We start from the raw sequence: 23,474 nt of genomic DNA, 5'->3' as shown, positions 1-23,474 counted from the left end.
CATATTTGATATGAAGCATTTTTATAAGAACTGAAGTCAACATAGTTACTTGATTGTGCTATAAAATGGCATTGTGTGCCTAGGAAACGCATAGTACCCATTAAATTCTAATTATTGCACCAAAATTGTGACACAAGCAGTAAATCATGTGTCCTTCTTGTTTTCTTCCACTCTTTAGAGAAAATCAGGTGTTGATTTTGCATGGGAATCTCCATCCTAAAACTTAAAAGGGACCCGTTAATGTTTTTAAATACAGATATGCTAACAAATGCAGTTTGTTACCTGTTAGATTTTTCCTGCAATATTTGCTTTAAATTTCTACAAAGAATACCACGAAAAGAACCAGTGATAAGTTTTAAGCTCTGGTTTGCATACTCTTTGTATGTTTATCTTTATTTTTTAAAATCCAAAAATAGAAATAAAATGCTTTAAAAATGCTAAGAAATTTCCTAAAGCTTTCTAAAACGTTTTTCTTTTTTTTTTCTAAAAAAAAAAAAGCTCTTGTGACATTTACGGCTCTGAACAAGTTTTATTTGGTTGTCCTTGGAGCAGAATTGCTCTCTTGGTTGTAAAAGTTGCAGAGCCTTGGTCTAGCATATAAAATCCCAATAATACATTTTGTGGCTGTAATATGAAATGTGAAAAAGTCATGATATATTTTGATTTGTGTGTTTAGAATTTTGTTACTGTTCTTCAAACTTACACAAATAAAGTCATTTCAAGTTCCTCCTTGGTGATAAAATAAAAGATGATCTGGTTTGCAGATCCTCTTTGTCTCTTCTGGACAGATTTCAGATGTATGGCCTGAGCCCGAGTCGAACCTGATCCTAAATTCAAACTTGTTTGCTCAATGGTTGGGTCTGATTGGGCTCAGGCTTCTGTGGCATGTTATTAAGCTTAAATGCATGATATGAAATTGTGTTAATCTACTTTTTATAGCATAAATAAGGGATGAGGTAGTTTATCCTTTTGAGAAAAGAAAGAAATTAAGGTGCAGAATTTCATTAGCATGTAACAAGCACTGCACAATGCGCATGCAGCTGTGCCTTTTTCCTCTCCTATCAATCACACATCCCAGATGATTTGCACTCGACTCAGCCTGCAGTCACAACAAGCGACAAAATGGAGCTGGAAGACGTTGAGCAAAAGCTAAAAACAGGAAAAGTTACACCTCACTCAAATTATAGCCTAAGAATGAAAGCGGTGAAATCTTAATAAAAATAACAAGTCGGGCTTTCTTCAAGCTCAGGATTTCAATTAATTAGTCGGGTCAGATCGGACTCACCAATAAATGCCACCTTCCTATTTGGCCTCACTGGGATTTTGTTTACTCCAGATCGGTCACAGAGCTCACTAAGCAGCTCCTTTAATAAAATTCACGGGAGCTTTTTTTTTTTCCCCTCCTGGCTAGTTTAAGTCGATAGTTGTCATGAGGATGATACGCTGGTATTTACCAGCAAGTAGGAATATCTGTGATGGGTTCACTGGCTCAGTGAGATGTAACTGTATTAGCCCACTGATCCACTTAAGCAGTTGCGTTGTTAGGAGGATGCCCCACACTGTTTAATAAGCTTCCATAAATAGACATTGAGACAGTTAATCCGTTTCGATCGGGCCGCTGCGACGCTACAGCCTGTCCATATTTCTGTCTCCACGTGTCCCGAAATAAAAGAAGAAGAAGAAGAAAAAATGCTGACGGAGTGGCGCTACTGAAGCAACTGAGTCAGGTTCCTGAAGTAATGACAGGAGACGTCAGAGTGAATGGCTGAGCAGCTATTTCCTCTACGATTCATTATTTTTGACACCATTACAGTTAGCTGCTGAAACCACTGGGCGGAGGAGCCCTTCTGTTTGGGAACGCTCTCAGAAACAAACAGCCGTTTTCCCCTTGAGTTCACCCACATGTGGTCTAGCAGCTGTGGCTCTGAGCAGACAGCAGTAGAGGAGTGAAGAAGATGCACAATTCATAACAGAGAATTAGAAAAAAAAATGAATTCCACTCCTTTACACTTTCACCAGTTTTAACACAGCGGATAGTAACTGTTATGCACTTGTAGTATCTCAGATGGAAGATCACACTCGGCGTCACCAGATCCTACAAGAAGTGCAGTGTTTTGTGTTAATTATTTAACTAAGTCAGCAAAATAAAAACAACAACTCCCCTACAAGATGTTGCCACATTTGCAGGGGAAAAAATTAAGCCATGGTTCCACAAGACATAAAGTAGAGGTGCACTATAAGATTGGCTGATGACTATAAATGGGTTATTTTCATTTTCTTTTGGCTGACCCAGATCTTGGTATTTGAACTATTTAAATAGGCCTTTTTGTCAAGTGTTTGGGGATTCCAGCCATTCACTAGCCTTGCCATTGCCTTCCTGTGTAATTCTCCTCAATTCTCATCTCTCTTCTGTGCTCAGTCTGGACTTTCTCCCATTGATCATGATTTCTCCAGTAGAATTCCCACTAGGTTACTTCTGAATGATGACGACTATTTTCTGTGCTGTTTTTAGAATTGCCAGTAGTTTAACAAAGCGGAATGAAGCGGTTTATAGTATGTGTTGGTCAACACCTTCAACTATTGAATTAGCATTAACGGCCACCTCGTCCGGCTTGGCACTTCCCTCTGGTTGCATGCAGCGCAGACAGTTTTTAAGAAGCTTCATAGTGTTGAAGTGGCGAATTACATACGTTACGGCCAAACGTAAAATTTAAAACTTCAGCAGAGTCCACACCTCCAGCTAGCAATCGTTTCTCAGTAGCCACAGGTTCAGATACTCTATACAATCAGATACAGTATACTCCACTTCCTACAGAGTCTGTGCTTTGTAGACTTTATGCGAAGTCTACAAAGCCTACTTTGTAAAAAGTAGACTTTGAATAGCTGGGTAGCTAGCTGTTCAGCTATCCAGGTTGGCTGTTCATGGATGGTTGCTATCCCAAACATTTACACATACCAGGATTCACTGTGCATCAGACATTGTTCTGTTTTATTTTTCTTGGCTATAAACATCTGTCAAGGAATGTACGGGATTGTGCTTACAGTTAGTAATGCTATACATGCTAACTGCAGATAAGATGCCAAAGACGGTATAAAACATACTAAGGAATTGGAATCTGATTTATCCAACCTTGATAAAAGTTCAGCTGGAAACTCTTTTGGCTCTTGTAACTTTTTATTATTTATTTTATTTTTATTTTTTACAGTTCTGAAAGCAAAATAGGAATCAATATCGGCAGAGATTTTAGAAAATCTGATATCAGAAATTGGGTGCAACATTCTGATGAGTTCATCTCCATTAAAAAGCTTATTATTTGTTTATAAATCAAAGTTGATCTCTGCTCCTTGGTTCATCCATTTCATCCATCAATTTCTCTTAGTAGCTTCTTTTTTTTTTTTTGCAGATGCAGCTACAATGTTTTGTCAGTTCCTCCTTTAGGCCACAGAAACTCCTGAACCCACTGATCCCTGTTGACCTCCTTCCTGCTGTCCACGTGTTTCTCAGCATGAGCCTCTGCTGGTGGATAAACATTTACCTGTATTTGCTCACGTTCCACCCTCAGAATTTATCTTTTTTTTTTTTTTTGTCGAGTGAATGACGAGCCATCAATACCAGCATGGTCACACATCTGTTGACGTTCCCCAGTCGTGACATTTAGTAACTTAACGTCGACAGCCTGTTAAACACATTGAAGACCAATAAGGAGTTCTGCCATAATCTGACTCTTAGCTTGGCCAATAAATATTTCCAAACAGTATCAGTTATGTCGGGGTTACTTTCAGCTCTTATTGACCCTAATTGGTGTTTTGAGTGATATCTAGAGTTAAGACAGAGTTTCTGAAATAAGCAAAAAAAAAAAAACGTCCAAATATCCAGTTCTCAATTTTAGATTTCAATTAGCAAAACTTTTTTCAAACTTTATTTTTTTGGAGACATTTCCCATTTGTTGTAGTTCTGAATTTGAGTGCTGTTAATAAATCTTAATAAAACTACAACACCCATGAATCTGACGGTTGAGCAACCTTGGGAAATCGATGAAATCAGAAGGATTTCATCGCTGGATATGCAGTTTGTGTCGTAACCAGTTCTTCTTTGTGGTCTCATTGCGATGAAGAACTGGTCTTGTCAGGCTGCAGCTCTGTGAACCTGACTCAGCAGATGCAGTCTGGGAACCGCAGATGAATCTTTGAACCCGGATCGTCCCGTTGAGCAGGTTTGTTCACCAGGAGTACTCCCAAGTCTCAGAGTTTTTTTTTTTTTGTTTGTTTTCTTTTTTACACCATCAGATGTTGGGTCACTCCCTGATGTTTTGTCTGTATTCAACCAAAAACGCACCCGTTGCTTGGTTTGCACCAAATGTTGCAGTGCTGTTGTTTTCTGTAATGCGAAAGGACTCGTGAAAACGTCCCTCCTGCTGAATGCCAGCTGCAGGCTTTTTATCACTTTCCAGCCCCCCTATGTGACCCAAAGTGCAGCGTGCGGACGACTGCTGGCGTTAGCTTGGGGAAGCAAAGAGGGAAGTGATGGTGCTGAGTCAAGCGCTGCTGATGGTGCAGGGATGCGTGCTGATGGATTCGGTGACAGCGTCGCTCTTTCATTGGACTGTGCTGCATAAATCCGTACAGCTCAACCTCGATGAATCAAAATGACGGCGATCTCAACTCTGTGTGCTCATATTAAAGTTCTGTGTGTGTGTGTGTGTGTGTGTGTTCTCTTTTCTTGCTGTTCAGGGGATGGGAACTCTAAGATCTCCAGTGTTTACATCAACAACAGTCATGGGATGGATGACGATGAATTTTTCGACAGGAACTTGGCCTTATTTGAGGTATTTGAGAACTGATTATCTCTGTTGTTCTATCTTCAACGTTCTAAGTTTTCTGCAACATTTTGTCTCGTAGCACTGATGGTGACAAAAGTCTCTGTGCTGGTGTGTGGTGGGTTTTTTTCTGTTTGCCAAACTTGAGCTAAAAAGCTGCATGGTGGGTGCAGCTAATTTTAGCTTGTATAGATTACCAGCTTTTCTGACGTATCATTCTATAAAATGCTTAACAGTCAGGTTCTATCTTCTCTTTCATGTTTTCTTCTTGATTGTTTAACACCCATCCTCTTCTCTTTCTCTCATTATCTTGCTGCTTTTGACTTTGATCCTTTCTTTGTTCCCGACTCATTGCTGTCTTTTTGTGTCCCCACCACTGTTTTCGCCCTGTTCTGACACTGTGACATCTCCCGTTGTTCGATGACCAACAGGAGGAGATGGACACTAGGCCGAAGGTGTCTTCTCTGCTCAACCGCCTGGCTAACTACACCAACCTGACGCAGGGAGCAAAGGAGCATGAGGAGGCCGAGAGCATCGGGGAGAAGAAGAAAGCCTGCAAGGTGTGAAATGCTACAACTCATTTTGAAAATCCGAGTTCACTGTGAAGTAATAACACAATAAAGCTTTTCTAATACACTCTCTATATCATGTTAAAGCATAAAATCTCAAAATGAAACACTGTTACATTCTGATATGTGAAGTATCAGAAACATTGCTTCGATAAATTACACACAATGTGACTGAATTTGCTTGATGAAATGGTGGAAAACAGCTGGAATCCCTTTTAGAACGAGCTCATCGTCCAGCCTCTCCTGCGTCGGTCATCGAGTTGTTGTCTAGACAAATCATATCTACGACTCAAAGGGCGTCCAGACCTGAACTCGGAGTACACTGCAGCGCTCGACGATAAGCCACATGCGTCCAAGATAAGACAATCTGTTTTGGCCATTCATAGTATTTCCAGCTTAGATTGGCAAGTCTTTCCACCAGACAGTAGGAAGGGGAGTTTAACCAAAACAGTTTTAATCTTCCTTTCTGGTTCTGCAGTGTGTTCAGTACAAGCATCACCAAAATGCTGCTGCACCACTTAAAGATTAGCTTGTAACTGGGCCAAATTAAAGACACCAGAAAATAAGAGCATGCTTTCATTCTTCTTTTTTTAAGTGAAACTAGACATCGTTTGAATTTGAACACAACCAGGAAAAACTTTCCTTTTGCACTCAGCAGTGAAGCTGCTTTCATTTAGGACAAGGACATTAAAACTGGACTGATGGGACTTTTTCTCTTTGATTCACTTCAGAGTCTTTCTGCAGAGTTTTGGAAGGGAAAAGGAAACAAGGGAGTTTTTATTGTTAAATTTGAAAGTGCATAACTATAGTCTCGATGTGAGGAAATAGTCAAGTTTTCATTTTGACAGCCTTACTGCAGTTTTGCAAATATTTCTCAAATGATAAAACACTTTGAAGTTGTTTGAGTGACTTTGAAGAGACATTGACTGGCTCCTTTAGGGACTCTGGTGGTTCTGACAGCTTGAAGAAAAGAGTTTCTGAAAAAACAGTACAGATGAATGTCGTCTGCAAACAGATAATGTAAACTGGGATGTGGTAATGATCTGTTTAAGAGGGACAAAAAATAAATAAGAGGGCCCAATGCAAAACCTTAGAGTACATATGGGATATTAGTTCAATGCCATAATATATTACACCAGATTTTATTTGTACATACATTGAATTAAGAACTCCTGTCTTTATTTTACCAACCTTTTCATGTAAGTGAAGTGGAAGGTTATCATTTTTACTCTGTTTTGTTGATCCATTGATCATTCTGCTGCCAACTATTATAGTTCCAATAAATCATATTCAGATAAAATTTGGAGAATATCATTTTTTTTTTTCCAGTGACATAAACTTAACGCTCTTTGCCTTGTAGGTCATAAAATTTAAAGACTAGCGTTTCAGCTGCTATTTGTTCATCTTTCTTTTACTGACGAATGTCAATAAAAGCCTCTCTTTCGTAATCAGAAGATTTATTGGTTGAGTTTGTGTGCAATACAAGGAATTTAACTTTTGTTTTAAATCTTGAAAGACGTACGCAAAATGAATACAGTTAGCATCTGAACATCCCTATTAAAAACACTTTAGGAACTACTGCTGTTGTCTGCACACATTCATTTGACATTCTTTATACAAAATATGAAAGTTGACACAAGCTTAGAGTACGAAAGGCTAAATTCCAAACGGATTCTTCGTCTCTGTTTCAGTCGCCGCAGATGGGGACGTTCATGGGCGTTTACCTCCCTTGCCTTCAAAACATCTTCGGCGTCATCCTGTTCCTGAGGTTGACGTGGGTGGTGGGGACCGCTGGGGTGCTGCAGGCCCTCTGCATCGTCTTCACATGCTGCTGCTGCGTGAGTATCTCTTTGTCGGCATGCGTTCATGGAGACTATTGAAACATTCCCAGTGACATTCGGTGGGTTTGTTTCTGCTCTCCAGACGTTGCTGACGGCCATTTCAATGAGCGCGATCGCCACTAATGGAGTTGTGCCAGGTATTCCCTTCTCTTCCCAAACTCGCATGGCTAAGATTTATTTAATCTTAATCTTTAAGCAATGTTCCTGATGGGATTTCAAAAAACGGGTCAATAATCCCTCAGTTTATTGCACTCTGGTTCAAACACAACTACGGATTGAATTTTATGAGGTAAAATCTAAACATATGAGGTCTTACTTTGTACATTATGTTGATTTCCAGATACAGAAGTAGAAAAAAATTGCCTTAAATCTCATTGAAATGAGATTTTTAGTCAAATATCTACTTTAGAAGCCTTGGCCAGAAGAGTTTAAACACAAAAAGCAAGAGCCATGTAGGAAATTCTCGCAGTATTACCCGTCATAAAAATGTGACAGTGTCCCAGTATTTACATCAAAATTAAAGGAAGCATAACAAGATCTCATTACTTTCCACTAAAACAGAAAAGCAACAACTATTCCCTCGTTGTATCAGTTTTTTATTTTTAAATTGAGTAACACTGAAGGGATGTTGGTTGTTTTCTTGCTGCCTGTCTTTGCTCTGTGTTCATAAATTAAAACCTAGTTGCCACTGACTTAATCTTTCAACAGTGTGTCTAGATTGGCGCATTAAATAAAATGTCAACGTAATGTGATTTTCTCATGCCTGTAGCATCTTCACATTTTGAAAAAAATAAAAGTAGATGAAATGTAACATGGATAACATGCAGCTTCAGTTCATTTAGTTTGCACTGCCGTAAGAGTTTTTAGTTCTCATGCTTACTCTGTTTCCATGTTTATTATGGGCGATTCAAAGGACTATAAAAAGTTTGGCTTTCCAAATACAACTTGCACCAGAAATTATTCTGTTATCCTTGTAACTGAAGACAGTTAGAAGGATCTTTTTACGTATACTGTGACTGTCTTGTCATTATTTCTCATTCGAGGTACTTTCTTTAAGGCTCTGACGTAGTTTTATAGCAAATGCAAATAAATAAACTCCCAGATACATAACAGGATTAATGCTGCTTCACAGTTGTACTCAGAACTGGGAAATTCCAACTTCCCGGTCATAAAAATCACCTGGAATGTCCTCTGAAGTCAGATTTCCCACTGGGGAGCAAATCCATTACAACTTGTAAGACGGTTTTTGCATTACAATATGGCCGCTCCTGGCATCAGCAGTAAGCTGTGGTGGAAACATGTATTTACAAGACTCCAGTAAAAGAGTGACTAAAATCAATGCTACATGTAGCGCTAATCTAAATTGACTAAATAAAAAGTGTCGTTTGCTCATGGAAAGTAATTCTTAAAGTGATGTTTTGTAAACCATATGTATGGGCGCTACCACGATGAAAGTCTAACTGAACTGCAGTGGGTTTGACGTCAAACCCGAGTTCCCACTTCCCAGCTACCTGGAACGCAGCAGTCTAGTTAATTTCAACATGGCGACGCCCGTAGACATTGTTTGCAATACAGTATCTCTTGCATCATTTTAACCTTTAATTTTCAAGAAGCCAAAGCCACTTTAAATTTTTTCAGCTTTGAGTTGCAGGCGCTGCATATAACGTTGAGCTTAGACGCCCGTTTCCATGAGTGTCTTGTAAAGCAACCATGTTTGTTGATGCTAGGAGCGGCCATATTGAAACACAAAGTCGGCCTTGCGAGTTGTAACTAGGGGTTTCAGGTAACAGGACATCCGACTAAAGAGGGCGTTCCAGTTGATTTTTCCAACTAAGAAGTTTGAATTTCCCAGTTCTGAGTACAACTGCATGAGCACAAATATTTAAACTCTGTCTCAGACAAATAGTTGAACCATCTGGCATCACATAACTTCACCAATGTTAAAACCTATGTTTACCTTAGTACCACCTCTGGCCATGCCTAATCCCTAGGTAGGCCACTCCAACGTGTTTCCACCACATTTTATCCCTAATCTCCCAATCAATCCCAACCTATTGTTTTGGTTCCCAAGAACACTTTTGTAAAGCTGGTATTCTAGGGTTTGTTGTTGCGGAAGCGGTTTCTCTCCTCCTCGAGTGTTGCGTAAACACAGCAAACAAACATATCCTCCTACACAGCCAGTCAAGGAAGGTAAAGAATCAGTTTCCCCAGGGTTTGGGAAAGGAGCGCCTCAATCTTCACAGCAACAAGGTTTGCAATTTGAACACCAAACACTGTTTTCCCTTTGCTTTTAGTTGTTCAAATTTATCCTTTATGTGTTATATCATCCTGTACTGCTATTGTCCGTTTTACATTTGTATCAACAAAAATAGAGGTGCTGTTTGTATGAACCGTCTTGGTGAGATCAGTCGAGGGGACGTAGGCCTGGAACGTTTTAGATCGCTAAGAAAATTTCTACCCCATGTGCCATTTATGTTCTGCTTCCCAATTTGGCCCTGTAATGTGGTTTTCTGCCACATTTACATTGCGGCAAAATACAGAGTTTGCTGTTCGGGGGACAAGATGTGAAAACACTCAAGCGGTATGAATGGTATAAATTCATGCCATAGCTAGAAAATAAGCGAGGAAGTTGTTCTTCCTGATCCTTCGTTTTCATTTCCTCTATATGCTGGTGACATATTTGAAACCGTAAAGTTGTAAATTAGTTGATTTTCGAATTGGACTTTTTAGTTGAAATAAAAAATGTGTTATTAAAACCTGAGACGACGGAAAAGGTCGGAAATGTAAATTATTAAATTATATTTTGCAGAAAACAAATGAAGTTAAGCTGAATCTCAACAGAATCTTTTTCTAAAAACATTCATAATGTCATTTGCATAACTATTTTCCCCCAAAATATATATAGTCTAATTCCAACATACCCTTGTAACACTTTCTTTTAAGAATAATAGTGACTTTTTAGTCATCAGCTGTCTTTTTTTCTCTGTCTTTGACTTCTATTGTCCCTCCTCTTTTGTCTGACTGATTTTAAATTCTTCTGCTTATCTTCCATAATTTCTTCCCCTTTGACACACTGTGGTTCATTTAACTTCCCTAACCCTCTACTCCCTCTTCCAGCTGGAGGCTCCTACTTCATGATCAGCCGCTCTCTGGGCCCAGAGTTCGGAGGTGCCGTGGGGATCTGTTTCTACCTGGGCACCACCTTCGCTGGGGCCATGTACATCCTGGGAGCCATCGAGATCTTACTGGTAGGTCTTGGCGTTGTTTTTGCTAATCCTCCCCACCAGTGTTTGCAGTTTTGTCTACATTCCTTGATCATTTGATAGTAATCTAAAATATTAGCCCTTATATTAACCGCGCTCCCTCCTCCGTCTCCCAGATGTACATTGTTCCTCAGGCAGAAATCTTTAAAGGCGGCGGGGCGGCCTTGTTGAACAACATGCGGGTCTACGGCAGCATCTGTCTCCTCCTCATGTCCCTGCTCGTCTTTGTCGGTGTGAAGTATGTCAACAAGCTGGCCTCCATCTTCTTGGCCTGTGTCATCGTCTCCATCGTTTCCATCTACATCGGAGCGTTTGCCTCCGCTTTCTACGAGCATAAATTTGAGTAAGTGAGCCCTACCCAGTGGCGCCCCCTGGGAAATTTCATAGGGTTGGCCAGATCAAGCCAGTAAATATTTTAGGGAGACACAGATACAAAAAAAAAAATCCTTTTCTTTCTTTCCTTGTTTCTTCTCTTTCTTTTTCTCCTGTCTTCTTTCTGTTTTTCTTTTCAGTTGATTATTTTGCTTTACATTCGTCTTCATTGAAGTAGATGACTGTATGCCTTTCTACGACATGTAAATGATTCTCTGGGAGGGGCCAGCATTTTTCAAGAGCTACATTACAAAAATATTCACACGTCTCTAATTTATTCCTCATTTTGTCAGATTGTATTGGGATTCATTGCAATGGGTCGACACAAAGTGGTTCTATGTAAGAAAAAAAAACAAAAAAAAAACACACCACCTTTCAGATGTTCCTTCAACCTCACATCTATGCACCACTTTGTGTTTGTCTGTCTTGTAAAAACTCCCAATAAAATAAGTTTGTGGTTGTAACACGACCAGATTCCTCTGAGATTTTCCCGTTCACTAGTTGGTGTCGTTATTGACTGCTGGGTCTCGTTTCCGACAGCGTGTGCATGCTGGGGAATAGAACCATCAGCAGCCATGTGGAGTGCAGTAAAACCGTCCTGGTGGGAATCAACGACGCAGCGGAGAGCTTCGACAGCAACTTCACACTCGCCTACGGTGGGTTGACCCTTCGTCTCCTTGGAGTCGTCACGTGTTTTAGTCGTTGGCTTGTGCTAACATGTGAATCGTGCTGTTAGAAAACAGCACAGCTGGACCGGTCATTGTCCCCACCGCTGCGCCGGCGGTGGAGGAGAAAACCACACTCCTTTGGGAAGAATTTTGCCACAGCACCGAACTCAACGCCACCTGTGACGAATACTTCACCTCTAATAACTTCACCAAGATTAAAGGGATTCCTGGTCTGGCCAGTGGCATCATTTCTGGTAATATTTCTTCTCGTTTTTCCATTTAAAAGAATTGATTTATTGCTTTTAGCACTCCACCACTGTACAAATATCAGCACAAAATCAAACTTTATGATAAATAATGGGATAAACGTCGACTGAGAATCTGACAAGTAAACCTGGATTGGCACGCTACGTTTAAAAAAAACAAACTACTGTTTTCTGAATTTTCTCCTCCTGTTAGAGAACCTGTGGAGCTCCTACCTCAGCAAAGGCGAGGTTCTGGAGAAAAGCTCGCTCAGCTCCTCTCACTCGTCGCCTCCAGCATCACTGCCTCATCCGTACGTGTTCGCCGACATCACCACCTCCTTCACCCTGCTGGTGGGCATCTTCTTCCCTTCGGTCACAGGTACACATTTACTCTATATATTATAGGACTCATGAATGTCCTTTAAGAACGCACTGACAAAACTCCCTATTGGCAAACTGTTGAAATGTGATAAAAATATGTAGCATTTTTGTATGTAGAAAATTAGTGATGTAATCTGGCACTACGTCAATAAAAAACTGAAATGATTTGATAAAATAATATTTAAGCACACAACTGTTATCTTGAAGTTCTGGTTCTATAGTGGGCATAATTTGGCCCACAAGCCGTAAGTTCGACACGTGCTCTAAAGGTTTATTCATCTCTGTTTTGTACTTAGTCAAAGTTATTCTAGCTCCTGGTCCCTCTGAGGATTTATAATCAAACATATCATGAACGCGTCAGGTTTTTACTCTCTCTGAACTGTCAAATTGAAATTGGTTCAAATTTCACATATTTAAATTTTTTTTATATCTTTACGTGAAAAACGCATTTGAAATAAGACATAGTTATGTTGCTTGTTTCTATTTTGTTTTAGTCTGGGGTTTTTTTGTCATGCAGATTTCCAGCTGTTTTTTACTGTTTTGTTTCCCTTGCAGGTTTATTTTCATTATTTTACTCATTTGGAATCAGAGTTTAGATTTATGGCCTGAGCCTGACCCAAAACGTCTTCAACACATAAAGAAAACCAAATGATTAGGCGCCATACAAAGTTGTGTCAATCTGCGTTTTGTATTGTAGATAGAGGAGTTAGCAGCTTACCCTATTCAGGAAATAAAACAGTAAGGTGCAGACGGTCATTAGATGGTCAACAAGTGCAGCATTCTGCACAATGTGCCCGGAGCTCCGCCCCTTTCCGCTCCTATCAATCAGGCATCCCGGAAGATTTGCACCCAACTCCCCCTGCGGTTACAACAAGCGACAAGATGGAGCTGGAAGACGTTTTAAAAAAAACCCAAAAACGCCAAAACTTGCTCTGCTTATTTAAATTGTGCTCTAAAAACGAAAGCAGTGAAATCTGAATTGAAATTTAATGTCTGGTTTTCTTCAGGCTCAGGCCTGTAATTCATGTCAATCAGTTGGGTCGGATCGGACTTCACACAATGTCTATGGTCTCAGGCCGTGTTGGGTTGAATTTTTAGACCTGATCTAAACTCTTCATATTTTTCATATTCCTCATAGCTTATAATGTTTTAAACTTTACTTTGGTGTGTCACTTGTTTATTTTTTCGCCCACACGTTCTTATTTGTTTCTCTTCTGTTTTTATTTTTAGTGAATTTCTGGTATTTTGTATTCAGCAAATAAAGTAACCCAAATAATATTATTCTGCTCTTCATGAGGCATCATGGCTGGTTCAAATCGGTCGGGAGATTTAAAAGACGCTCAGCGCTCCATCCCCATCGGAACCATCCTTGCTATCCTCACCACATCTTTTGTCTGTATCCTTCTATCGTACCTTATGTCTTAGTTTCCCTACAAGGTTTTGAAGAATCTGTCCTACTTGTAATTCAAATATGCAAAAAAGAAATAAATAGAAGAAGCCTCAAGTTATTTCTGAAAGTCCTTTGGTTGAGAGCTCAGAGTTCAGTTTATGGGTATAAAGCCGTTTGGACTCTTCTGGCATGAATGTGGTTTTCCTGAGTGACATCCTTGTAGACCTGAGCAGCGTCGTGTTGTTCGGCGCCTGCATCGACGGCGTCGTCCTCAGAGACAAGTCAGTCTGCTTCTATCATTCACTTACCTGTATTTATTTTATTCTGTAAAATAAATTACTTTTTTGTGTGTGAAAACTCAAAAGATTTACACTAACTCGCCTGTGCAGGTTTGGAGAGTCAGTTGACCGCACTCTGGTTGTTGGCACACTGGCCTGGCCTTCTTCTTGGGTCATTGTGATTGGCTCCTTCTTCTCAACATGCGGCGCAGGCCTTCAGTCGCTGACCGGCGCGCCACGACTCCTGCAGGCCATCGCCAAGGACAACATCATCCCATTTCTACGGGTAGGAGTCATTTTATTTTATTTTTATTTTGTAAAGTGATAAAGATGGGCAGAAGCAGCAAGTCTTTGCTTCTTTGTGTGGGATTCAATGTCATGTTTAGTTTGAGTTTAGTTTTACAGTTAAATTTTTTTAGTTTAGAGGTGAGCTTTGTAGAGATATCTAAAGGGTTTTCTAGAACTCTGAATTCTTTCATATTAAGCTGAATTTATCTGATAATCATAGAAGGAATTGGTCTAACAAAGGCAATCAAAAAAATTATAACTTTTTTTTAAACTTTCTGTCAAGCAGCTAAAGGCATGTTTAGCTAACAGACATGATTAGATTTAAAGGAGCAGTATTGTATAAATTGGAATTTGTTTTTAGCTTTACATCACGTTACAATGTTATGCTCTCACCAAAAATATACCTGTAGTGTTACTTTGATTCTTTCATGCATGTTTGAGAAATCCTTTAATCTCCATGGCAAACATTCAGCTGCGGAAAAACGGCTGGGTGGGCCAAGCCCCGCCTTCGAGACACAGCTCCTCCTCTTAGCTGCAAGCAATGATAAAGGTCAAATAAAAATAATCCCGTTAATGTTAATCCTTAGCATGCAGCTAGCATAAGCAGAGCATTTTTGGGACGTTCAGATTATTGTGAAAGAACAATAAAGTTCAGCATCTTAACAGGCGGCAAAAGATTTAAGGATTAGAAGCAATTATTTAATCACTAATTAATGAGCTTATTTAGCCATTTCCGGTGTAAAGCCTTTGGTGTGATCACTGTGTTTTCCCTCTGCGTGTGTGTGTGTGTGTGCGTGTGTGTGTGTGTGTGTGTGTTGTCCTCAAGGTGTTTGGACATGGGAAAGCTAACGGCGAACCCACCTGGGCTCTTCTCCTGACGGCACTGATAGCTGAGCTGGGGATTCTCATCGCCTCTCTGGACCTGGTCGCTCCCATCCTCACAATGTGAGCCAATGAGGCCGTTCTGAACGGCCGGTCCTGATTGGCTCGGTCGCCCATCCTGTCAGCCAGTCTCTCCCTGTCGGACTCCAGCTTTACTTCTCTGTCTCTCCAGGTTCTTCCTGATGTGTTACCTGTTTGTGAACTTGGCCTGCGCTCTGCAGACGCTGCTCAGAACCCCCAACTGGAGGCCCCGCTTCTCCTACTACCACTGGTACTGACAAACACACACACACACACACACACACACACACACACACAGTTGTACACGCCAACATTCAGACTGAAGTGTTGTTGTGCTCCACATCTGTTCAGGACCTTGTCGTTTCTGGGGATGATCATCTGCCTCTCTCTCATGTTCATATCTTCTTGGTACTACGCAATCGTTGCCATGGTGATCGCTGGCATGATCTACAAATACATTGAATATCATGGGTATGTTGCCATGGGGATGTATTTGCTCCATGCATTTGTACATGTACAGTATGGTTGAGATTCCTGTGTGTGTGCGTGTGTGTGTGTGTGTTTGAAATAGTTAGATTTGGTCATTTTTTCAGTGTTGGACCCAGAAAATTTCATACGGGAGGCCAGAACAGTAAAAATTTAGGGGGGCACAGACAATTTAGTATTCAATCATTTGTTTGTTTTTAAGTTATTTATTTTGTATTTATTTAATGTATTAATTTAGTATATTTCTTTTAAATATATTCATTTAGTATTTTAATACATTAATTTAGTATTGATTTTTTTAAATAATGTATTTAGTTTTAATGTATTCCTTTAGTTTTAATTAATTTAGTATTCATTTATTTGTTGATTTATCATATTTTTAAGTATTTATTGGGTTTTACATTCTTCATTGAAGAAGATGACGCTGTATGACTTTCTATGACATAAACATGATTCTTTGGGGATGTGCCGGGGTCATGGGCCACTCCTCTCCCACCTTCTGGGGCCGTCACTGCATTTTTCTCATTTTCTTATTTCTGCTTTCTGGAGTTTTTTCTGCAAATTTATTCTTTCTCTTTATTTCTGCGTGCATTAGAGCAGAGAAGGAGTGGGGAGACGGGATCCGCGGTCTGTCACTCAGTGCTGCCCGCTACGCCCTCCTGAGGCTGGAGGAGGGACCACCACACACCAAAAACTGGAGGTAAGAGCAGAGCACTCCAGGGTCTTCTACGTCTTCATGCCTAGATGCAAAAAGATATATACTTTAAAGCTAAAAGCATTCAAATGGCCACAAATTTATGTGTAATCCAGTTTTATTTCCTTTTCCTCCCAAGGCCTCAACTGCTGGTGTTGCTAAAACTGGACGAAGACGCTCACGTCAAATCTCCGCGGCTGCTGACGTTCGCCAGCCAGCTGAAAGCAGGAAAGGGCCTCACCATCGTCGGCACGGTCGTCCCAGGACACTTTCTGCAGACGTATGGAGAGGCTCTTGCTGCAGAACAGGTTCCTCTTTACACTCATCACTTGGCAGACAGGCTCTATGGATCTGGAAATACTGGAAGTCATGCAGTGTCGTGCAAAAGTGTTCATCCCCCTTGAACGTTTCCATATTTTAGCTTGTTCCAACCTGAAGCTCGAAGCCTGAATTTGTCAGGGGAATTCTAATATACCGACATAAAGAGATACCAAATAGCAAAGAAAAATTAAACGTGAGGCTCATGTTTCTATTTAGTTTTAATCTTTAGGAAATCAGGATTTTGTTTCCCCCAAAAAATGCAGTCCTTGGGTTTCCTTAGTTCAGAGTGATGTCAGCACATCCAGGCCGGCCATCTTGATTGACGAGTGTATAAGGGCCAGACTAAGATTTATGATTTTTTTTCCAATAATAAAGCTGTAATATGAGGAGAAAGAAGTAGTAATTTGTCAATAAAAAAACTCCAACACACACACAAAAAAAATTAAATAAGGAATCCTATAATATGTCCAAATTAATTGATACTCTCATTGAACAAACAATGTATTTGTATTGAGATGCAAAACTAACAATGCTGAAATACAGACAGTTTTGGAGGGGTTGAACATTTTTGTGGCGATAAATCTAAATTCTTATCATGATAAGCAATTTATCAAGATAAAAGATGAACAGTACAATGAATGCCCACAGCTATGATGTAGCGCTGCATTTAACATGAAAACTAACAGCCTCCGGACCGTTTTCTCTCCTCCCTCAGACTTTGAAGCTTCTCATGGAGAAGGAACGGGTGAAGGGCTTCGTTCAGTGCATAGTGGCTCAAAAGCCCCGCGAGGGAATTAGTCACATGATCCAGTCGAGCGGTCTGGGAGGAATGAAGCCCAACACGGTGGTGATGGGCTGGCCGCACACCTGGAGGCAGAGCGAAGACCCGCAGGCCTGGAAGACCTTCATCAGTGAGTCACAGAGGAGACGAAACGCAATTTTTATTTTTTTCCTCCACTCAAAAGCCCGACATCAACCCCCGTCTGCTTCCTCCTTCCAGATACTGTCCGAGTGACCACGGCGGCCCACCTGGCTCTGCTGGTGCCCAAAAACATCTCCCTGTTCCCCAGCAACAGCGAGCTGCCCACCGACGGCTACATCGACGTGTGGTGGATCGTCCACGATGGGGGGATGCTGATGCTGCTGCCGTTTCTCCTTCGCCAGCACAAGGTGGGGGAAGGAGGGGCGAATGCAACCATCCATCCATCCATCCATCCATTTTCTTACACCTTTCTTCCCTAATGGGGTCAGGAGGGTTGCTGGTTCCTCTCCAGCTGCATCCCGGGCGAGAGGCGGGGTTCACCCTGGACAGGTCGCCAGTCTGTCGCAGGGCAACACAAAGACATACAAGACAAACAAACATTCACGCACACACTCACACCTAGGAGAATTTAGAGAAACCAATTAACCTGACAGTCATGTTTTTGGACTGTGGGAGGAAGCCGGAGAACCCGGAGAGAACCCACCATGCACAGGAAGAACATGAAAACTCCATGCAGAAAGACCCCGGGCCGGGAATCGAACCCAGGACCTTCTTGCTGCAAGACAACAGCTCTACCAACTGCGCCACTGTGCAGCCCGGCGAATGCAACCATTTTTATTAAATGAATCCATTTTCTATGAATATATTTTCCTGAGGGAATAATTTTCTGTCTCCATCCAGGTGTGGCGTAAATGTGGGATGCGAATCTTCACCGTGGCTCAGATGGAGGACAACTCGATTCAGATGAAGAAGGATCTGGCAACGTTTCTCTATCACCTTCGTATTGAAGCTGAGGTGGAAGTAGTGGAGATGGTACGTGACCAGCTGGGTCCGAAAGGGCTACAGGGCTCTAGCCCAGGGCCCCAGTATTTGGGGGCATCCCAACGATATTATTTTTTATTTAATTTCTTTTGTGAATTCATGTTTTGCAAACATTGCACGTTATTTAAAATTCATATTGCCACATCTTGTCAGTTTAATTATTTTAGGGTTTTTATGAATATAATAATATTCAAATATTTGAGAATAATGAAGCTACTGTTTTTATTTTTTTATTTTTGCCCTCTCAACAATGTAAAAAGCATTATTAGTGAAAGCTGCTATTACTATTCATTAGTTTGTAGACTCTTCTACAATCTAAAGCTCAGCTGTGAGATCATGTTTGTCCTAACACAACCTTATAAATCTACAAAAGAATTGAAATGTTGATAATCTGCTAAAGTTTGTCATAAATGTGTAATAATCTGAGTCTCCGTCTCCAGCATAACAGCGACATCAGTGCGTACACCTACGAAAGGACACTGATGATGGAGCAGAGGTCTCAGATGCTCAGACAAATGCGACTCTCTAAATCAGACAGAGAAAAAGAAGTAAGTGTGCGGTGTAAATGTTTTTCTTGTTTTACACCTTTCATTTTGAGGGGGGTCTTTGTAAAGTGGGGCGAATACGAAGCAAGAAGTTGCAATACTCACTCAGTTTTTGGATTAAGATGACCAATTTAGGTTTGAGGCACATGCAGTTTTACACTTGCGTTCTACTTCACTTGGATTTTTTTATTTATTTCAGATGCCTTGATATAAAAAAATACAATGAAAAATACAAAGTAAAACCTCTACATTCCATTTATATACTTGACCAGTAGGAGGCACTCTAACTGTACATTGCCTTCCTGAGATGCTAAGTCTCACAGTTGTTGGGATATAAAAATAAAACTATATATATATATATATAAAGCACATATCTTGCGTCCCGATTACGCCATGCACAGTATTTCTGCGTATTTAAAATTTTCTTGTGAGAGCTTTTGTCAGGCAAAAGTTCGAGTCACACTCAGACATCTTCTTTATGTTCTGTGACTCCAGACCGTTGAGGCAACAGCTGACTAGTTGCCAATAAATCCTTACCAGCTAGCTACCTAACTAGCTTTTTTGAGTCCATCTTGGCACAACTTTATTGCCGGTTGGCTGGATGAAGATCAACCACTTCTGTGGAGATACAGGTCTTAAATTTCATTCATAGTGGTCTTTAAAGGTCTTAAATTTAAGTTTGTGCAACCTGTTGAATGCCTGAAGTCCACTAAAGGGTAAAAAAAAATATTTTTTTTAAAAGTATGAGGACCATATGTAGCAAGTATTTAATTTTTTCCATTTCATATCCTCTCCCTTTGCCTCTGGTTTGCTCAGAGGGTGCGCTGGAGTTTTGACGATGTAAGTTTACTGTGTTTCACTTTGCCATAGGAAGCTGCCTGGATTTAGATGTAGGCGAAGACCTTCAAACTTCTGAGAGAGCAGATTTTAATTCAACTGATTTCACAAAACCAGCTGGTTTCAGCCATTATCCTTCAACAGTCCGGACAGAAGCACTAGATTATTTACACTTTTGTGGAGCTAACTAAAGTTTGTGTCATAGTTCCTCTTAATAATTTTACACCAGGATTTGTTTTTCTGTAACTTTCCCCTGCTGCTCCTCCCACTGAAGTTCAGAGGTCTTCTGATTTGAATCCTGTCTGCCTCTTTAGACAGATGGGCTCCATAACTTGCGTTGTGCTCCTGTAGCTTCCTGATAGAGTAGGTACAGCCTGTGTTTGGTTTTTTTAGCAGGTTAGGTGACCTTGTGTTGTCTTTAGGTGTATCTCTCGCCCAGGTTCAGGAGTACTGAAGGCCACACTTCGAACCCCATCAAAGAAGACAGAGACAGACAGGTACAAAGAGGCAGAGAGCGAGAAAGAAACGAGAGTTAAGAGTCAGGAGGTTGGTGGCAGAGGAGTGAGAAATCGCATTGGGGGAAAAATAAAGGGAAAAAGGATCAAGCCTGACCCGGGTTCGAGCCGGGTACCCTGGATCAGGGGTTATACGAGCCGAGTCCATGTTTGTTTCTGTATGCGACGCAGGCCCAGTTGGTGAAGGACCGCAACTCCATGCTGCGCCTGACCAGCATCGGGTCAGACGACGAGGACGACATCGACGGCGGAGAGCGGGAGCGGCCGGTGAGCAGCAGCTCCGAGCACCACCGTCGCGTCCAGATGACCTGGACCAAAGAGAAGACGGCCCAGTACAGAGCAGCGCACTCCGGCTGCTCCACGCCCGAAGGCTTCAGAGACATGCTGAGCATCAGGCCGTGAGGACGGAGGGCGATGCACTTCTGTCTGATCACAGTGGCTTAGAGAGGTGGATGATTGTGTGTTTGTTTTTTTAAGGGACCACTCCAATGTCAGAAGGATGCACACCGCCGTCAAGCTCAACGAAGTCATCGTGAACAAATCCCACGATGCCCGGCTCGTCCTGCTCAACATGCCGGGGCCCCCAAAGAACACGGAGGGTGACGAGAACTGTATCCTTTCTTTCTCCTGGTGCTGTAATTCATTGTTCTCATGAGAGCTGAAACGACTAATGGTTAATCAGGATTAATTGATTTTTGGAATAATCATTGACTCATGTAGTAATTGATTAATCGTTAACTGGAGTAAACATGCAAAAAAATGACCATTTTCTGAAAAATAATGCTTGCATTTAAGATAAAAGCATCTTTGTCTGTAAATATGTTTTACTCAAAACTCCCCCAGTAACATAAGTTAAGCTTCACTAGTTTCATTTTAGGCAAGAAAATATTTTTATTTTATTTTTTTAATTCTTTGTTTGCATCTTTCAGTGTATATTGTTTAAAAAAGGAGAAAATTGTTAAATGAAAAATCTCTTTTCTTCCGATTAATCAATCAATCGTCAGAATAATTGATTTACAAAAGTAATCTAATCTAATACAAGCTGTAAAGTTTTAACTCATGAACCCAGACATGGAGTTCTTGGAGGTTCTGACTGAAGGTTTGGAGCGCGTCCTGTTGGTCCGAGGAGGCGGAAGTGAAGTCATCACCATCTACTCCTGATTGGACAAGACACTGGAAGTCGCTGTTCAACAAGCAAGCCAATCATGGAGAAGACCGGAGATGGGTTGGTTCTGTGTGGGCTGCGAGGGATAGACCGTCCCTGGCTGCAGCATTGGTTGTCACGTCAACATCCCACCAAACCTTTCATCTTCACTCGTTTTCTGCCATGATGGTGGTTTCTACTCCAATTATGTCGACTTGGGGGAAACGCCAACACAGTTCCACGATTGAGCAACGAGAACCCATAGCAATCATGTGTGTGCATGTGTCTGTGTGTATGTGTGTGGGAATCGCTCACCTGGAAGATCTTTGATCTGTTGAAGGGACCAGCATTTTGTTCGAAGCAGGTGTGTTTAGGCGGTGGATCAGTTAAAGTAAATATGATCGGTCTGAAAACAATGCAGTCGTTCCACCAACGAAACTCAGGGTTTGCTTTTTGTACAGAATGTATTTTGGACGTTTGTTAGTTTGCTATGTGAGACCTAAATGTCTGGTATCAAGAGGAGTATCATTATTGTTTTCTTATTATTATTTCGGAAGGCACATACTTGTTTATTCCAGAATTACACATGGAGTAAATAAGAGTAAAGCAGATAACCTCTTGTATTGTTTTCCATCTACAGGAACAGATGAACACCAAACTCAGCATTTTATTTTGTAGACATTAAAGCTTGTGATACAGCAACTTTAAAATCAGTATTATTGCACAGATGTCAGATTTTGCTGCTATTTGTCTGAAACTAATATTGTCTATTGGAAGCCCTGTTTTTTTTGTTTTGTTTTTTTTACTTTTTTTTTTTTTACCAAATTCAGATTAAGTTCATATTAGGTTTCTTTCAGTTATGAACCAAAATCTTAAGCTCAATGTAAACTTAAGCACAAATTTAAAATTATGTTTTCAGAAGACGCATTATAGTTAATTAATCATGCAATTGTTCTTAAATGTTAATAGTAGGTAATAATAAAGTAAAGGTAGATGTTTTGGAGAAATCGTGTGAAGCAATAATTCAAATTAACAGGGGAAGAAGTATTCTTAGGACCCTCAAGAATATTATTTTGTTTTAAAGTATAGAAGTAAGACAACATTTTCTTGGGCCAATTATAGTGATGGCTACATACACTCTCCCACCCCCCTACGCACACGCACTGGCACACATACACAGGCTTCTGTCAATTTTGTTCCATCATTTAAAGAACAAAACTTCTTTATGCGAATAAAAATGAGAGACTTTCCTGGAGGCACATATTATTATCGATTAATCGTTTAGGTGCGAATACCGCTCTGATGCCGGTTAGTTCGGATGCTAGTGTTGCTATGACCGCATTTCTGAGAAGAAGAGCTGCCTTTTTATTTTGTTGTTAAATATTTATTGATCTCCAGGTAAAAACCAAAATGACTATTGATTAGAGTGATTAGAGGTTTTGGACCTGTAGCTAGCCCTGTGGACTGCATGAGAAGAGATATCGGTGTAACTCCTTTTTATAAACGGTCAGACTCGTTCGTTATAGTTTGTGTTAGCGTCAGAAAGACCAGAAACGAATAATAATAGTGGTCAAGCTGGACCGTTGTGGCACGAACCACCGCACTGCATGTTGGGTAAATGAGGTATGAATGTGTTGATGTCACATGTTTGATCTCGCTTTGTTCTTCGAAAGAATATCAGCAGTATGAGCGTTACATCCTACAACCATCTCATTCCACACCTCAAAATAACCCCACTCACGTTTTGCTTTGTGTATGCGCACGTCTGTATGTAAAATGAATGCTTGTGATTTTATTGTCAAATTTTAGAAACTTCTAACTAGAGATGTGTTATCCCTCTCGAATGCTATTTTTTAAATTTTATTTTTATTGTTGTGCAAGGATTACATTATGTTGATTTTTATTTTCTGAACATGATCTCGCTTGTACATAAGGGCAGAAGAAGACCTTCAGTTTTATCTTTTTTTAATTACATTATTATAAAAATCATGAAAAAAATGTTGCTTAAAAAAATGGGAATAAACAATTTTAAAGAAAAACATTGCTGTCTATTTTTGTTTGTTTTATGAATCACGGGAATAACTCAAGTCTTCTGTGAAATATGTAGTTTTAT

At 40.5% G+C, this 23,474-nt stretch overlaps 1 protein-coding gene across 5 annotated transcripts in view; it reads left to right on the top strand.

Moving 5' to 3' along the window:
• LOC122819903 (solute carrier family 12 member 6-like) overlaps nt 1-23,398 on the top strand; it is a 28,228-nt gene extending 4,830 nt beyond the window's left edge. For 2 of the 5 annotated variants that reach the window (XM_044096946.1, XM_044096945.1), the window contains exons 3-27: nt 4,732-4,826; nt 5,249-5,377; nt 7,078-7,224; nt 7,310-7,364; nt 10,345-10,475; nt 10,607-10,833; nt 11,403-11,518; nt 11,599-11,784; nt 11,990-12,154; nt 13,454-13,552; nt 13,770-13,827; nt 13,936-14,110; nt 14,939-15,057; nt 15,167-15,265; nt 15,367-15,486; nt 16,097-16,201; nt 16,335-16,503; nt 17,232-17,427; nt 17,517-17,686; nt 18,180-18,311; nt 18,761-18,868; nt 20,125-20,199; nt 20,389-20,615; nt 20,695-20,828; nt 21,287-23,398. In XM_044096946.1, coding sequence (XP_043952881.1) covers nt 4,732-4,826; nt 5,249-5,377; nt 7,078-7,224; nt 7,310-7,364; nt 10,345-10,475; nt 10,607-10,833; nt 11,403-11,518; nt 11,599-11,784; nt 11,990-12,154; nt 13,454-13,552; nt 13,770-13,827; nt 13,936-14,110; nt 14,939-15,057; nt 15,167-15,265; nt 15,367-15,486; nt 16,097-16,201; nt 16,335-16,503; nt 17,232-17,427; nt 17,517-17,686; nt 18,180-18,311; nt 18,761-18,868; nt 20,125-20,199; nt 20,389-20,615; nt 20,695-20,828; nt 21,287-21,378 — 3,329 coding nt within the window. In that variant the 3' untranslated portion in view covers nt 21,379-23,398. Of the gene's footprint in view, nt 1-4,731; nt 4,827-5,248; nt 5,378-7,077; nt 7,225-7,309; nt 7,365-10,344; nt 10,476-10,606; nt 10,834-11,402; nt 11,519-11,598; nt 11,785-11,989; nt 12,155-13,453; nt 13,553-13,769; nt 13,828-13,935; nt 14,111-14,938; nt 15,058-15,166; nt 15,266-15,366; nt 15,487-16,096; nt 16,202-16,334; nt 16,504-17,231; nt 17,428-17,516; nt 17,687-18,179; nt 18,312-18,760; nt 18,869-20,124; nt 20,249-20,388; nt 20,616-20,694; nt 20,829-21,286 lie in introns of those variants that run through there. The other 3 variants (XM_044096948.1, XM_044096947.1, XM_044096949.1) reach the window with 2 other exon arrangements.
• The last annotated feature ends 76 nt before the right edge of the window (nt 23,399-23,474 follow it).

This window comes from Gambusia affinis, linkage group LG18 (genome assembly GCF_019740435.1).
Source record: "Gambusia affinis linkage group LG18, SWU_Gaff_1.0, whole genome shotgun sequence".
NCBI classification, from domain to species: domain Eukaryota; kingdom Metazoa; phylum Chordata; class Actinopteri; order Cyprinodontiformes; family Poeciliidae; genus Gambusia; species Gambusia affinis.
The sequence above is the reverse complement of the archived record's forward strand: the minus strand, read 5'-3'. Positions and strand labels throughout refer to the sequence as shown.